Source organism: Triticum urartu, chromosome 1A (genome assembly GCF_056163025.1).
Source record: "Triticum urartu cultivar PI428250 chromosome 1A, HENAU_Tu73, whole genome shotgun sequence".
Classification (NCBI taxonomy): domain Eukaryota; kingdom Viridiplantae; phylum Streptophyta; class Magnoliopsida; order Poales; family Poaceae; genus Triticum; species Triticum urartu.
The window spans coordinates 122,043,046-122,060,146 of record NC_141873.1 but is presented as its reverse complement, the minus strand read 5'-3'; the positions used below and the strand labels follow the sequence as shown (position 1 = coordinate 122,060,146).

At 46.0% G+C, this 17,101-nt stretch overlaps 1 protein-coding gene across 1 annotated transcript; it reads right to left on the bottom strand.

Annotated features, from left to right (window-relative positions):
• Positions 1-818, bottom strand: LOC125515012 (uncharacterized). The gene has a single exon (XM_048680456.2). The coding sequence runs from the start codon at positions 710-712 to the stop codon at positions 200-202; it is 513 nt and encodes a 170-aa protein (XP_048536413.1). The 5' UTR covers positions 713-818; the 3' UTR covers positions 1-199.
• Positions 819-17,101: the final 16,283 nt, after the last annotated feature.

Sequence of the window (17,101 nt, the reverse complement as noted above, 5' to 3'; positions counted from 1 at the left end):
TTAGAACAAGAATTCAGAACCTTCCCTCTCCATGTCCATCATATATATGAAGGAAGGGAAAAACATTACATGGATGTACACTTACAAAAAGGGCCACAAGGAAGCATACACATTAACCATGCGCACAAGAGAGAAAAATGACACCCATGCCAAAGAAAAAGGAAAAGAAAGAACAAAAATTAACTAGGTAGTGAACTAGTCAAGTGCCCTCCACGATGCACTCGAGGTGTGGCCTCCACACGGCGGTCCGGCCACCGGTGCTCACTCGCCGCCGGTGCAGCGACCTCTTCTCGGACCGCACGTCACGGCCACTGCCGTGATCTGACGACGGCTTGCTCTTAACGTGGCTGCGCGTCTTGCCGCCGTGGCCAGGGTTTGCCGTCCTTGACGGCGCGACGGCAGCGGCGCCTTGCGAGCCAGCGGTGGAGCCGGTCTTCTTCTTCCTCTCAGCCGGCACCGAGGACGCCGGGATGAGGAAGTATATCTGGCCGCGCTCCAGCTCGGACTCCGGGGAGACGATGAGTATCCTCCGCACGACGCCCTGCGAGCACGGCTTGCTCAGCACGTGGTTCGGGTTGGCAGAGAGGATCTCGCCGGCGGCGACCGGCCGGCCGTACTCCTCGACGCGGCCACTGAGGTGGACGATCCTGATCAGGTCCAGCGCGCCGCAGGGGAGCACGCAAGCCAGGCAGCACCTCAAGCTATTGCCCATTGTATGATACTATGAATCTTTCTCTCTGCTTGGAGGTCGAGGATGTCTCTCGCTTGCAAGTCCTTTTCCTTTCCCTCCCTTGGCATCGTGGGGTGACCAATGCTTATATAGTGGCCTTCCTTCATATGTCCAAGGTAGCATACAATTTTTTTTGTCATGGTCTTTGCGTTGCTTCACTGGAGGGCAAAAGAGGAAATGAAAATTGGGGAAGAAAGATGATGTGCATGGTTTGGTGTGGAAGTGTATAGTTTAGGGGCAAGGGGGTATCAAAAGATGGTCTCATGTGGATGCTATTTTAACCTTATCTAAAGTACCAATCAAAGGACAGAGGCAGTAGAACACTACTAGAACTACATCCCCCATGCACGTTCAGTGGAATTTATGGGGGCAATTTGTTTATTTTTCTAGCTATGTATGTTCTCTCCCTCCCATCTAGCTTGCCTCAATTATTCCCACAGCACATTCATGTCCACGCTGCCTTGCTGTGTTTTGGTTGTGCACAACGAATGGTGCACACAACAATGCATGTGTTGGTAGACCAGCCAGTGTAGATGGGTGTTGATCCTTGGGCCTTGGGGTATGGGTTTTGCATAGTCTGCTATTGTAGAGACAAATGAGATCCGCAAAAAATGCACAAAGAATTACGAAGAAATAGAAAAGGCAAAGTTGGTTGCAACTTGCAGGACACTCCTATTTTGTGGCAATTGCTCAAAGATACCGCAATTTTTTTTTGCTCAAAGCTATTACAAAACATGATAATTTGTTAGAAGAAACATCCAGCACTGGAATGATATTTTTCAAAATTACCCCCACACAAAAAAATCCCCTGCAAATTATTGTTTCTTCAAAATTAGGAGAAGATAGAACAGCTATGAGATAGTGTTTAGACAGATTGTTTGCATTGTCCATACATCCTAAAAGATAAACTTGAAAAAATCAGCATGCATTTCCTTCATCCACCAAATAGTTCATCTTAAAGCCTTGACTTCAAATTCATTTCCTCCATCCACTTATATTATGAGGAAGCAGAAAAGGAAAAATTAGTTGGGGTGTTGCAGGACATTGTCATTTTGTCACAATCGCTCAAAAGAAACAACAAAAGCACAAATCTACTCGGAGCAATTACGGAAAATAGTTTAATTTAGTAAAAGACACCTATGCAAAGGTATTTTTGATAGATTGTTTGCATGAGGCACTAGCACGGAGATTTCGAAAGATGGAATTCAAGAAATTGAGATGCATTCCCCCCATCACGCAATATGGGTGTCTTAAACCCCGGAAATCAATTCGACTTTATTCTTCTCGTTATGTATCGAAGTTCTTCTGAAATATGGCGATGAATCTTAAATTTTAAGTTTGAGGTGTGTAATTCTGATAGAGCTAAGATGCGTAAAAAGTAGATATTGCTAGGGATATTATATTGTCTTGCTTGGATGAATATGAGAATGCGACCACCACTACCCAAAAGGATGCACTTGGCAGTTGGAATGGTACATCGTAAAACACTTCTTGGAAAATGAATTCATCGTACACCCTAAAATGAACAAAGAAACCTTGAAGTTGGGAATCTACAGGAGGATGCACTTTTTTCCATTGTGGCATGGGAATTTGAAATGCTTATGCTAACCATGGTTGCTTTAGAATCTACATTAAAAGCAGTGTTAGATATATCACAACGTCTAGCTAGTCTGTCTATGAAAAAATCAACCAACAAACTACTATTAGGCTAACTAGTCAGAGCAATGGAGAATATAGCTCAATCACACAAAAATGTTAACGTAATTGCACTAGAGATATATATGATTCTTGGAGTTTATTTGGTAGCATAAAGGGAAAAAATGAGGGGAGGAGGACTTCTGTAGAGGATGAACTTTGAAGATATTGGTCTCCTGGGAGACGTTAATTATACATGTAAGAAATATACTCCCCCTCAAAATGTGTAAACGTCACCTTAAGATGGTAGTGTTGTATATTCAATAATGTGGTAATTTTAATCAAAATGTATATGTAAGTGAGTGAAATTCTTTTTTCACATTATGGATTTTATTAACTAAATATGAAGCATCAAGGAGATACATACAATAAATGAACACACATTGGGCCTCTGCGTAGCTAGATGCAGACAACTAACACAAATGCCTTGGTGGAGTTAAAAGAAAAGAAAAAACTCTGAAGCGATCAAAACATTGATAATAAAATATACACCAGGAACCATATCTACACCACCATCTCTTGACATCACCGAGAAGAATCCTCCAACAGCAAGGGCTTCAGGAAGGGAACGATGCTCAAGCGTCGCTGTCGCCAGATCCAACCACCAAAGACTAGATCTTCGGTTTTCACCTTGAAGAACACGTCTGAGCACATCCAAACAATGCCTTCAACAAGGTGAAAACACAAGAAACATCACCATTACTAGATATAATCAATAAGAGTCGGACCTTAAGTTTTCACCCCAAAGCTCAATACCAATGCTTGAGAAGCACTACCAAAGTCAAAGTCATTGTATGTCACCACCACTTTTTGTGATACCAACAACTATATGCATACCACGGTCTTGATGTGAGGCGCCACACAAGGTAAGAACGTGCTCGCACAAGTAGGCTCTCCAGCTAGGACAAGGGTCGGTCACCACCAACAATGAAGGTCTTCGTTGCACTTTGCAATCGAGGTTGAAGGAGGAAGGTCACTAGCACCACTAGATCCCAATTCGGGATGCTATGGCAACCTTGCACTATCCTCATGCTTCGTTGCCCTTGTCCATGGCGGCAAAATCAGGTAGCAAAACATAGTGAATGAAACTCTAGTTTAGTTTATGTATGTGTTACAATCAATGTAAACCTTGGTCTAAATTAAGGATGCTAGATTTTAAGGATTTTTCTAAGTAATGTTCCACATGAATGCTTCTATGTTCCTACAGAAAATCAATAGATTGAAATCGGTAGCATCTTCACCCAACCAAGACATCATGCCATTAGCAATATAAACTATTGCAAAATGTCAGTGCCAGGGAAGAAAACTCACCTCCTAGTTTACTAAGCAAACATTTTTCTCCCACTATTTTTACTAGTGCCCCATCTTCTCCTCTCTCTATTGGACTCTCAAACCCACGTGGATCCTCCCCTATCCATCGCTCCTCGTCAAGCATGGCTCCCCTACTCTTCCCTTATCCTTGCCATTATAATAGCCACTACTGCATTCAATGCCATTAGATATGGAGATCCACCGTACATAAATCATGCATTCCTCTAAGGCACCTCCTTCCAAACATCGGGTGTGTGCCCCATCTTGCGACCACGACATGGATGCCACATAGGATTATGTGGTACCCTACAGAGAATAATTAGCCCCCCCATAGTTAGTTTAATGGATCTGAAAATGTCATGCATTGTAATTTGGGAAATGCGTGCGTGCACGCGCATGCGAGCGTGCGTGTGTGTGATCTATGGCATATCTAAAATCTGTATGAGATATATATTGCAGATGTGGAATGTGGTGTGTTAGCAACTCTAGCAGAGTCGGCATATTGGCCCAAATTGCCATAATAACTACCAATACGACAATTTTGTCACAAAAAAGAGGCACTCTAGCAGAGTCGCCATACTTGTGAGAATTGCCATAACTTATGGAGTGCCCTCCATATCTGGTCTATTAGCCTCATAGTTGGTGTCTCGAGGATGCCTTTCAGAGTCCACTCTGTACTATAGTTGCATGTGGCATGAAGGAAACTTTAGTGGTCCCGCACTTCATGTGGGATGGTAGGGAGATTGGGGAAAGGGATGTCCCATTGACAAGTAGGTCTCATGATTATGGAAGCACAAATATGGAGACTATGAGTTTGCGCATCACCTTGACGACCTCCATAATGCATATGTAGTGCACTCCATACACTCCATACGCATTATGGAGGCTGCCAATATGATGACTTGATAGAGTTGCTCTAACTCTATGCATGGTAGGCTGAAATGCTCTTCTAGCAATGACCTCTAGGAACCATTGTCACATATTTTTAGAAATAAGCCCTAGAGGCAATAATATTGTATTATTATATTTCCCATAACTAAGAGTTTACATTTCATACTATAACTGCTATGATCCTGGAATATGTGATTCAATGGAAAACTCATATGCACGTTGGAATGATAAACGATAAAAGATAGGTTCCTGGTCTCACATCTAAGACTGGCTCAAGTGTTGTTGATGATCATGTGTTCTGGATCTTAGGATACCATTACGTGTAACAATAGTCCTAAAATAACATTGAGAGTATGACGTTAGAAGAACAATCATATTGAATCGACCCAAACTGGTTTGTTATGCATTGAGATAATATCGTCTGAAATCAATTGTTCTAACACGGAGTGTTAGCATGTGTTTTAGTTCCTCAGACCATGAGAGTGTCGTAGTCACTTCCTACCGTATGGTGGACTTTGGGGTTGCTCAAATGTCATAGGTAACTAGGTAATCATAACGACAACTTATAGGTTCGTCGAAAAGTTTGACAAGGGACTAGATAGCTCGAGAGTGGGATTTGCTCCTCCAACAATGGAGTGATATTCTTACGCCCCTCTTAGTGTGAAGACATCCATCATCGTCTCATTAGACACAAGTTACTTAGTTACGGGGATGCCGGAACACTTCAATGGAAAGAAGAACAAAACCGGTAATGAGAAGAACGGTATGGTGAGCATGTGCATGACTCAAGAGGACATTGATCGTCTTGGGTTTTGTAAATTATCATGAAGCAAAGGGAACATCACATGATAACCAAAGGTTCACTCGAATTTTATTCGTGTAATCATAGGGATCGATATGGACGTCCACGGTTCTGCTATCGGTCATTGAATGAAGGGGTTTTCGTTCATGTCTATGATTTACCGAACCTACATGTCACAAGCTTAAAGTAATCATGATATGCTGAATGTTAGTAGGACGAGGATGTCGAGGATTTATTTGTGGATATTTTCATTAATATTTGGAATAGTTTCGAGAGGAACTGGAAGTGTTTCGGGGTCACCGGAAGGGTTTCGGAGATTATCGGGCACACTGGGTATTCCCGACAAATAATATATAGGTGGAAAAAGTTTCTGGAGGTGTTAAATTAATAATAAAAGGCTCTAGTAATTATTAGAGGGCTTTTATATTTAATTTAATACCAATGGGCCTTAAAAGGCCTAGTGGTGGAAGGATTATTTGGCCACCATGGCCCAATAGGAAGTGGTGCCCCCTTTCCTTATGTGTGTGTGTGGGGGGGTGGAGTAGGGGAGGGACCCCTTGGCTAGCATCGTGTAACACCCCGGTGTAATGATGCTATAGTAACCCCTGGGGTTAAGTTAACCTTTTTGCTAAACATGTGCCTGATCATTATTATCTCATGTTTCTTTCAACTTCCCCTTTGAATGCAAATTCAAATGCTAAGTGAAATTCAAAATTTCTCAAACATGAAAACAAAAATGTTCATCATGTACAAAATATTCCACAACTAATATTTGTGGTGAACCAACATTTTTGCAAAGGGTTTAAGTGGCCTAAACTACTTAAAACAGTGACCTAAGCAATAAATTAAATGCCCTTTTTAATTTATAAAATTGGCAACTATTCCAACAGCCTCCCAACCTTTTTGTGGTAGTGCACTTTAATTATTTGAAATTGTTTTGTCCAGTGGCATAATTTTGCAAAGTCATTTTCGCTAAAAAGAAAATGCAAAAGCTGCTGAAAATAAAAAATAAAAAAATAAAAGGAAAGGAAAAGCAGGGGAGATAGAGAGAAAGCCCCTGCCTCACCTGGGCTTCGGCCCACCCGGCCAGCCGACCCAGCTAGGGCGGCCCGCTCCCCCTCCCCGGTCATCCCTCTCCTCTCTATTCACGCGACCGAGCCCCCCCCAGCTCATTCCCACCGGACCCGGCGCGGCGCCCCGCGCTGTCACGTCGCCGGCGAGGGGGTAAGGGCAGCCCCGACGCCTCGGGCTCCCTCCCCACTCGCCCACTCGCCCCCTCTCTCCCTCGTCGCTCTCTCCCTCGCTCTCCTGATCCCCTCCCCTCCTCAACCGAGCACCGCCGTCGCCATGGCTGTGCCGTAGCCGCGGCCACTGCCCACCCCGCGCCTCGCTAGCAGGTCCAGGAGGCGCGCCGTAGACGCCTTCGTCGACTACCTCACCGGAACAAGGAGGGGAAGCCCCATCAGCGTCGCCATCGTCCCGTCTTCAACCTCCATCTGCCACGATCGCCGCCATCTTCCTCCTCTCCGGCGACCCCCTGTTGCTACTAAGCCTATCACCGGCCTCCTTGCGCCCGCACGGTGACCTCCGCCTCTCCTCCCTCCTCTTCCTGCTCGCCTTCGGGCATGTGCCCGACCGCCACCGCAACCGTGCTCCGGTCGCCGCCATTTCTACCGTTGTCGTGCTCCCGAGCCGTTACGAGCTCGGCCGACTGCCCTGGCGTGCTCCTCGTGCGCCATAGACCCCGCCTAGTTGTTTACTTTGGCCGCTCGCGCTCTCTAACGCTGAACCCGTCTACGCCTGAAGCTGCCGTCGCCGCCTTTGCTCATCGCCGATGCCTCTGCCGGCCACCTCCGCCCGTTCTGACGCTGCAGATCGATGCGCGGAGGAGTACCCATTCGAACGCAGGCAAAACCGCGCGAAACGGTGTCCTGTAGCACCATCCTCATCGTCGCCCGAGCACGACCGCCGCCCTCGCTGCTCGTCGGCGCCACTCCGGCCAACTCCAGCGACGCCACCGCCCCCAGTCGACGCGCCTTCGTGCGCTCGTTCGAACGCGCCTAGCCGCACCTCTCCCCGTGCCCCGTAGCGATTTTCCGGCAAAGTCCGGCGATGCTCCGCCGCGTTGAGCTCGCCGGAGCCAACTCCGGCGCCGTCCGCAAACGTGGCTGGTCGGGCCCCACCCCTGGCTCACTGCCAGTGGGCCCTACGGGCCCTAGTTGACTGCGTTGACCCAGTCAACTGCTGACTGGATAGCCCAGTGCGACTGACGTGCGGGTCCCACTGCTTAATCCTCTAATTAAAACATTTTAATAATTAAAACTAATTAGTTTAGTTAATTAGACACTGAGAGGTGGGCCCAGTAGTTTTACTAACTAGATTTAGATTAGTTTGAACTCTATTTAACCCACTGTCTATGATAGGTGGGTCCCCCATGTCAGTTTTGACCAGTCAACCGGACTGTTGACTGCTGACATCATCAACACGTCATGCTGACGTCATATTTCCTTTCTGTTAATTTAATTAATTTCAGAAAATGTTTAAAACTTTGGAAATTCATATAAAATAAACCGCAAGTCGGTTGAAAAAGTTTTATATATGAAAGTTGCTCAGAAAAATCCAACGAATTCGAATGCGCGGTCCATTCACCTGTCACATGCCCCTAGCATGCTGAACATGGAACCGTCCCCTCTCTTTCATATGTCCGGAATCCGTCTAACGCCGGGGATTCATCCTCGGATGTTTATCCCCTCCGTCTGCAACGTTTAGTACTACGTTAGGTTGTAGCTCTGCCTATCGTCATGTAATGCTTAGTGATGCATCTGTTTGCTTTGTATTTACTGTTTCTTCCCCCTCTTCTCTCCGGTAGACCCCGAGACCGATGCCGCCCCTGTGATCGACTACGTCATCGACGACACTTCTTCTTTTTCAGCAGAGCTTCTAGGCAAGCAAACCCCCCTTGAGCATTCCGATATCGCCCATTTCTTTCCCTCTCATGCTTGCATTAGAACTACTACTGCTTTATGTATGATCCTACTCTGATGCATGGCCTGTTTTTGTTACCTGCTTATTGTTACCTTACCTGCTTATCCTAAACTGCTTAGTATAGGTTGGTTAGTGATCCATCAGTGACCCCCACCTTGTCCCAGTTGCCCCGCTTTATGTTCGATGACTCGATCAACGTGATCGATGTCCAGGCCCCAACACCGCACATCACCCCCTAGTTGTATGACTCTGCAGAGTTACCATCGAGTGCCGAGGGTGGAACCTCTTACATCACTCCTAATGAGATCTCTGTCGTGTAGCTATACGGTCGAGGTCATCGAGGGTGATTTCCTCCTTAATCACTTCCGTTACGGCTCCTTCGTGCAACCCCTCAAGTGTGAACCTCGAGGGTGGATCCTCTTACGTTCACCTTGATCATAACATCGAGTGGAATTCACCGGGGGTGATTCCTCGGGTTTTCCCTTTGGTGTTAGACACACAGTTACTATGGTTACTATGACTTTACACTGAACCATGTTACTAAAGACGGGTCGGCCCTGAGGGGTACCCGCGCGAGCTTAATAGCGAGTGATCTGGAGTCGGGTTGACCTGGAAGGTGCCCGCGAGATACTTACGAGGCGTGGTCGGGCATTCTTAGCCCTTGCCGCAAGTACTCGAGACAGGTGACGTGGTCACATCTTTCGTGAGTCTCTGCTCGTGACCGCACTGCCAACGCACTAACGGTTTGGATATTTGATCCGAGGGGCCTCTTGCCTGATAGCACTAACCATCACGTGGGCATTGTATGGGCGTTCTGTGTCGTATACATCAGCCGAAGCTTAATAGACGTCAGCGACTGAGCGGCGCGCGCCGGGTTGGACTGGTAAGCTCCTGCCTTTTGAAGTAGGTAGCTAGGTCTGCTCACCGTCCGCCCACGCAACGTGCAGGAGTTCCCAAGGCGATGGCCCAAGACCCCTGGGGGCATAGGTTTAGTCCGGCGTGCTTGACCTCTCTATTAAGCCTAGGTCGGGTTGCGGCGTATTGTTTGGCCGAGGCCGGGCATGACCCAGGAAAGTGTGTCCGATCGGAGTTAATTGAGAATGGTGGGTAAGTTGGTGCACCCCTGCAGGGAAGAAAACATCTATCGATAGCCTGTCCTACGGTAACAGACACTTGGAGTTGTATCCCGATCGATACAACTAGAATTGGATACTTGTGATGAGAAATGGACTGTGAATGAGAAATGGATAATATGGCTCTGGGATTGCTTTCTCGCAGGGAGTCGAGAAAGGATCTCTGGCCAAGGTTGATAACACTACTACTACTTTACCTTATGTTGGTCTGTACTCTTCTATATGCTTGAAGATGCTTGAAGATGCTAGTCTTTGATAGGCTAGGCTTTCCCCTTCTTTGTGGCATTCTGCAGTTTAGTCCACAGATACAGCCCATTTCCTTTGATACAGATGCATACTTAGTTTAGATCTAATGTAAGTCTTGCGAGTACTTTGGATGAATACTCACGGATGCTTTGCTACCTCTTTTCCCCCATACCCGTTTGTTGCGACCAGATGACGGATCCCAGGAGCCATACGACACCACTGATGACTACTGCTACCCCGAGGGTGCCTACTACTACGTGACGGCCGCTGACGACTTGGAGTAGTTAGGAGGCTCCCAGACAGGAGGCCTTGCCTTTTCGATCAATGTTGCTTTTGTGCTAGCCTTCTTAAGGCAAACTTGTTTAACTTATGTCTGTACTCAGATATTGTTGCTTCCGCTGACTCTTGTGTATTCGAGCCCTCGAGGCCCCTCGCTTGTAATATAAAGCTTGTATTATTTTAATTTGTGTCTAGAGTTGTGTTGTGATATCTTCCCGTGAGTCCTTGATCTTGATCGTACACATTTGCGTGTATGATTAGTGTATGATTGAATCGAGGGCGTAACAAGTTGGTATCAGAGCCGACTGCCTATAGGTAGCCCCCTTTCCAACTCCTTGGCCAAAGTTGAGTCTAGTCACTACAAAAAACTTTTACTAACATGGTTGTGTGTCTTACGGGCCCACGTCGCCATTGGGTGGTATTAGGATCTTTTATTCCTCGTTTATACTCTGGGACTCTGATCTCTCTTCTATTCGGGTTAAAATGGTTTTACTAACTCTAACAGTAGGATCCCGTGACCACATTCACCCCAAAGTTGGATAAGCCATAGTTATTCCTTAGAATAGTATTTGTAGTAATACACACACTGTCGTGTTGACTACTAAGTGGTATCCATCGTACCTCTTTCTTTATGCATGTTTCATCATGAATGATCCTTGTCTTTGCAAATGCTCAATGCTGAACTACCCCCTGTTACATGTTAGCAGGATGGTTAGACCCGCTGGTCGTGGCTGTGGTGCCAACGATCCACCACCGCCCGAATTCTTTGCCGGAATGATGCAACAATTTGAGCTGAATCGCCAGTTCATGGAAGGAATGATGGCTCAGTTTCCTCGTCCGAACATGAATCAACAGCCAACCCCAGTAACTCTGCAGGACTTCATGCGCCTCAACCCAACTAATTACAGCAGCTCAACTCAGCCACTTGATGCTGATGACTGGCTCTGCGACATCACGTATGAACTGGAGTCTGCTAGTGTGGCCCCTGCTAGCTATGTCACCTTTGCAACTTTCTTTCTGAAGGGTCCCGCTGCTCAATGGTGGGACAACCACAGGCGTACCCTGCCTACTCGAATGGTCATCACTTGGCCGGATTTCCAAGCTGCTTTCCGTGCCCGCTTCATTCCTCAAGGAATCATGGACAGGAAGAAGCGAGAGTTCCGCAACCTCACCCAAGGCAACAATACTGTAGATGCTTACCAGCGGGAATTTCTAGACTTGTCTCGTTACGCTGAAGAAGACATTTCTACTGATTCTCATAAGCAAGAGAAGTTCCATGACGGACTTCACCCTGGTATCAAGCTAGCACTGCTCATTCATGACTTTGCCGACTTCGCCACCTTGGTGAACAAGGCTATTCAGGTTGAGACTGGTCTTCAGGAACACCAGGGATCCCTTAGGCGCAGCCGTGACGCTTGCTCATCTTCGGGCCCGTCAGCGCAGAAGTGTCGGATATGGATCCCCCACAACATGTACCGCCCAACTGCATCGGCACCAAGACAGTCCTATGTTGCACTTCGCCTGCCTCCTCCGCCGCAGAGGCAGTCTCTTCGAGTCGTACCACCCCAAGCTCCTGCTACCAATCCCAATGATGGTTCGTGCTTCAGATGTGTCCGTCCAGGTCACCTTGCTAAAGAGTGTAATCAGAAAAGGAACCAGCTGGCTCTGCCTTCAACTGGCCGTAACAATCAGCCCCATAACAACAATGCCAGACCTTATGGTCGTGGTCAGGCTAATCATGTTGATCTGAATGAAGCTCAAGACCAGCCTGCTACTGTGATGGGTACTCTTCTAATTAATTCAGTACCGGCTTCTGTTTTATTTGATTCAGGAGCATCGCATTCATTCATGTCAGAAAATTTTGCATATGCACACGACATCCGATGCGAGCTCATGAACACTCCGATAGTGGTACGCACCCCTGCGGGTCAGTGTCGAACTACCATGATTGGTCGCGACGTCCCCGTTGAAATTGAAGGGTTGGAATTTCATGCTTCTCCCATTATTCTGGAGTCTTCCAACATTGACCTCATTCTGGGAATGGAATGGTTGAAAGAACATACTACCTCTATCGTTTGTGCCACCAAAGTCGTTCATTTCCTACATCCTTCCGATGGGATAGTAAGCTACCATGCTCAGATTGTTCAAAATGCCGAAGCACGACTTTATGCTTTGGATGCGTTGAACGCAACACCTCTTGAGGGAACTGAAAAGATTCCAGTTGTTTGCGACTTCCTAGATGTCTTTCCAGAAGAACTTCCAGGAATACCCCCTGCCCGGGCTGTCGAGTTCGTCATCGATTTCAAACCAGGCACCGTTCCTATTGCCAAGCGACCTAACAAGATGCCACCTCATGAGCTCCTTGAACTTAAGGAGGAAATCGATAAATCTCGTCGCAGTGGATTCATTCGTCCAAGTTCCTCAGCTTGGGGAGCACCTTCTCTCTTTGTGAAGAATAAGGATGGAACGAACCGTTTGGTCCAAGACTATCGTCCTATCAACCAAGCTACAATTCAGAACAAATATCCTCTTCCTCGAATCAATGATCTGTATGATCAACTGGCTAGTTCATTGATATTCTCTAAATTCGACTTGAGGTTGGGTTACCACCAGATCCGTGTTCGTGAGAGGATATTCCAAAGACCACATTCGTCACTCGTTATGGTTCTTACGAGTACACCATCATGTCTTTTGGCTTGACCAATGCTCCAGCCACATTCTCCCATCTAATGAACTACATATTCATGGATTACCTCGACAAGTTCGTCGTAGTCTATCTAGATGATATCCTGGTATATTCGAAGAACAAAGAAGAACATGCTGAACATCTTCGACTTGTTCTAGAGAAGCTTCGAGAACATCAACTTTATGCTAAGTATTCCAAGTGTGAATTCTGGTTACCCGAAGTCACCTACCTTGGTCATGTTATCTCCAAGGATGGTATTGCCGTTAACCCAGAGCGAGTACAGGCTATTCTTGACTGGACCCCTCCGAAGACTGTCAAGCAAGTCAGAAGCTTTCTCGTTCTAGCCAGCTATTGTTGCCGCTTTGTCGAGAACTTCTCCAAGATCACCAAGCCACTGACCAATCTGCTTCACAAAGGCGTTAAGTTCGATTGGACAGACAAATGTCAGGAAAGTTTCCAGGCACTCAAAGACAAGCTGACATCTGCCCCAGTGCTTGCTCCCCCTGATTCTCGCAAGGACTTCGTCCTCTATTGTGACGCTTCACGTCAAGGATTAGGCTGTGTCCTAATGCAAGAGCGCAGAGTGATTGCTTATGCCTCCCGTCAAGTACGTCCTATGAAGAAAACTACCCAGTTCATGACCTTGAGCTTGCTGCGGTTATATATGCACTGAAGCTATGGCGACAGTACCTTCTCGGTAATCGTTGTGAGATCTTCACCGATCATTAGAGTCTAAAGTACCTGTTTACTTAGCCAGATCTGAACCTCCGTCAGCAGCGATGGATGGAAGCTATTGCTGACTACAACTGCGGTATATCCTATACCCCTGGTAAGGCTAATGTAATGGTCGATGCCCTGAGCCATAAGTCTTATTGCAATAATCACATGGTCTACAAAGCTCAACCCTGCCTTTATGAAGAGCTATGCAAGCTGAACATTCAACTAGTTCCACAGGGTTCTCTGAATAACCTTGTCCTGGAACCAACTCTTCTGAAAGCAATTAAGTCTGCTCAAGCCAAAGATGCTCATGTTGATCTGATGAAAAAGGATCTTGCCTTAGAGAAATCCAAAGATTTTTTACTTGGTGAAGATGGCACCTTATACTACACAGATCGCATTGTGGTACCCCGATTCGAGCTTATGACAGAGAAGGTGATGAAAGAAGCGCATGACACCCCTCTCTTTATTCATCCGGGAAGTACCAAGATGTACTTAGACATTCGTTAGAAGTATTGGTGGTCCAAGATGAAGCAAGATATTGCTCGATATATCGAAGAATGTGACATTTGTCGCCGCATCAAAGTAGAACATCAGAAACCGGCTGGACTTCTACAACCGATTCTGATTCCTGAATGGAAGTGGGATAAGATTCAGATGGACTTCGTCACTGGCCTTCCCAAGTCTCAGAAAGGTAACGATGCTATCTTCATCGTTATCGACCAATTCTCGAAGGTTGCTCACTTTCTGCCAGTCAAGGAGACTATCACTGCTATTCAATTAGCAAACTTGTATATCTCCCGAATTGTGTCACTCCACGGCATTTCGAAGGATATCAGTTCAGACCGTGGCAGTATATTCACTTCAAAGTTCTGGAATAGTTTCCAAGATGCAATGGGAACTCATATTACCTGGAGCACTACTTATCATCCCCAATCCCAAGGCCAAGTTGAGCGAGTCAATCAAATTCTTGAAGACATGCTTCGGGCTTGTGTTATTTCTTTCGGTAAGAAGTGGGAAGAATCTCTTCCTTATGCGGAGTTTTCTGATAACAATAGCTATCAAGCCAGCTTGAAGATGGCACCCTTCGAAGTGCTTTATGGATGTAAGTACCGAACCCCTCTAAATTGGTCAGAACTGGGGAACGAATGCTCATTGGTCCAGACATTATTCAACAAGCTGAAGAGCAGGTTCGCATTATCCGGGATAATCTCAAGGCGGCCCAGTCCCGCTAGAAGAGCAACCATGACCGAAAAGACTGGGGTTCAACTTATCAACCTGGTAAACAAGTGATACGTCTCCAACGTATCTATAATTTTTGATTGTTCCATGCTATTATATTATCAACCTTAGATGTTTTATATGCATTTATATGCTATTTTATATATTTTTTGGGACTAACTTATTAACCTAGAGCCCAGTGCCAGTGTCAGTTTCTTCCTTGTTTTAAGGTTTTGAAGAAAAGGAATATCAAACGGAGTCCAAACGGAATGAAACCTTCGGAAAAGTTATTTTTGGAAAGAAAGCAATACAGGAGACTTGGAGTGCACGTCAGGGGATCAACGAGGAAGCCACGAGGAAGGGGGGCGCGCCCACCCCCCTGGACGCGCCCTCCACCCTCGTGGCTCCCTTGATGTATTTCTTCTGCCTATATATATCCATATACCCTAAAACGACCGGGGAGCAGAATAGATCGGGAGTTCCGCCGCCAGAAGCCTCTGTAGCCACCGAAAACCAATCTAGACCCGTTCCGGCACCCTACCGGAGGGGGAATCCCTCTCCGGTGGCCATCTTCATTATCCGGTGCTCTCCATGACAAGGAGGGAGTAGTTCCCCCTCGGGGCTGAGGGTATGTACCAGTAGCTATGTGTTTGATCTCTCTCTCTCTCTCGTGTTCTTAATTTGGCACGATCTTGATGTATCGCGAGCTTTGCTATTATAGTTGGATCTTATGTTTATTCTCTCCCTCTACTCTCTTGTAATGGATTGAGTTTCCCCTTTGAAGTTATCTTATCGGATTGAGTCATTAAAGATTTGAGAACACTTGATGTATGTCTTGCCGTGCGTATCTGTGGTGACAATGGGATATCACGTGATTCACTTGATGTATGTTTTGGTGATCAACTTGCGGGTTCCGCCCATGAACCTACGCATAGGGGTTGGCACACGTTTTCGTCGTGATTCTTCGGTAGAAACTTTGGGGCACTCTTTGAGGTTCTATGTGTTGGTTGAATAGATGAATCTGAGATTGTGTGATGCATATCGTATAATCATACCCACGGATACTTGAGGTGACATTGGAGTATCTAGGTGACATTAGGGTTTTGGTTGATTTGTGTCTTAAGGTGTTATTCTAGTATGAACTCTAGGGCTGTTTGTGACACTTATAGGAATAGCCCAATGGATTGATTGGAAAGAATAACTTTGAGGTGGTTTCGTACCCTACCATAATCTCTTCGTTCGTTCTCCGCTATTAGTGACTTTGGGGTGACTCTTTGTTGCATGTTGAGGGATAGTTATGTGATCCAATTATGTTATTATTGTTGAGAGAACTTGCACTAGTGAAAGTATGAACCCTAGGCCTTGTTTCAACACATTGCAATACCGTTTACGCTCACTTTTATCATTAGTTACCTTGCTGTTTTTATATTTTCAGATTACAAAAACCTTTATCTACCATCCATATACCACTTGTATCACAATCTCTTCGCCGAACTAGTGCACCTATACAATTTACCATTGTATTGGGTGTGTTGGGGACACAAGAGACTCTTTGTTATTTGGTTGCAGGGTTGCTTGAGAGAGACCATCTTCATCCTATGCCTCCTACGGATTGATAAACCTTAGGTCATCCACTTGAGGGAAATTTGCTACTGTCCTACAAACCTCTGCACTTGGAGGCCCAACAACGTCTACAAGAAGAAGGTTGTGTAGTAGACATCAACAAGCTTATCTGCGTGTCACTCCTTTGAGAGACACTCATCGGTTCGGAGTCAAGGGCAAGCTAGCTCCGCGCTACATTGGTCCCTTCCGCATCCTCGCCCGTCGTGGACTAGTGGCTTATCAATTGGAGTTGCCACCTCAGTTCTCTCACGTCCATGATATCTTCCACGTGTCGCAACTTCGTCGATGCTTCAAGGATCCGGAATGTGAAGTGGATCCGGAACTGATTGAAGTGCAAGATGATCTCACACACAAAGAGCATCCGATCTGCATTCTTGAAGAAGCTGAACGTCGAACACGCCAGAAGGTTACCAAGTTCCTCAAGGTGCAATGGTCAAATCATTCTAAAGATGAAGCCAATTGGGAACGCAAGGATAACCTCCCTGCTGAATACCCCGATCTATTCCCTTCTACCTCTTAATTCTTGGGACGAGAATTTCTTTTAGAGGAGGAGAGTTGTAACACCCCGGTGTAATGATGCTACAGTAACCCCTGGGGTTAAGTTAACCTTTTTGCTAAACATGTGCCTGATCATTATTATCTCATGTTTCTTTCAACTTCCCCTTTGAATGCAAATTCAAATGCTAAGTGAAATTCAAAATTTCTCAAACATGAAAACAAAAATGTTCATCATGTGACAAATATTCCAAAACTAATATTGGTGGTGAACCAACATTTTTGCA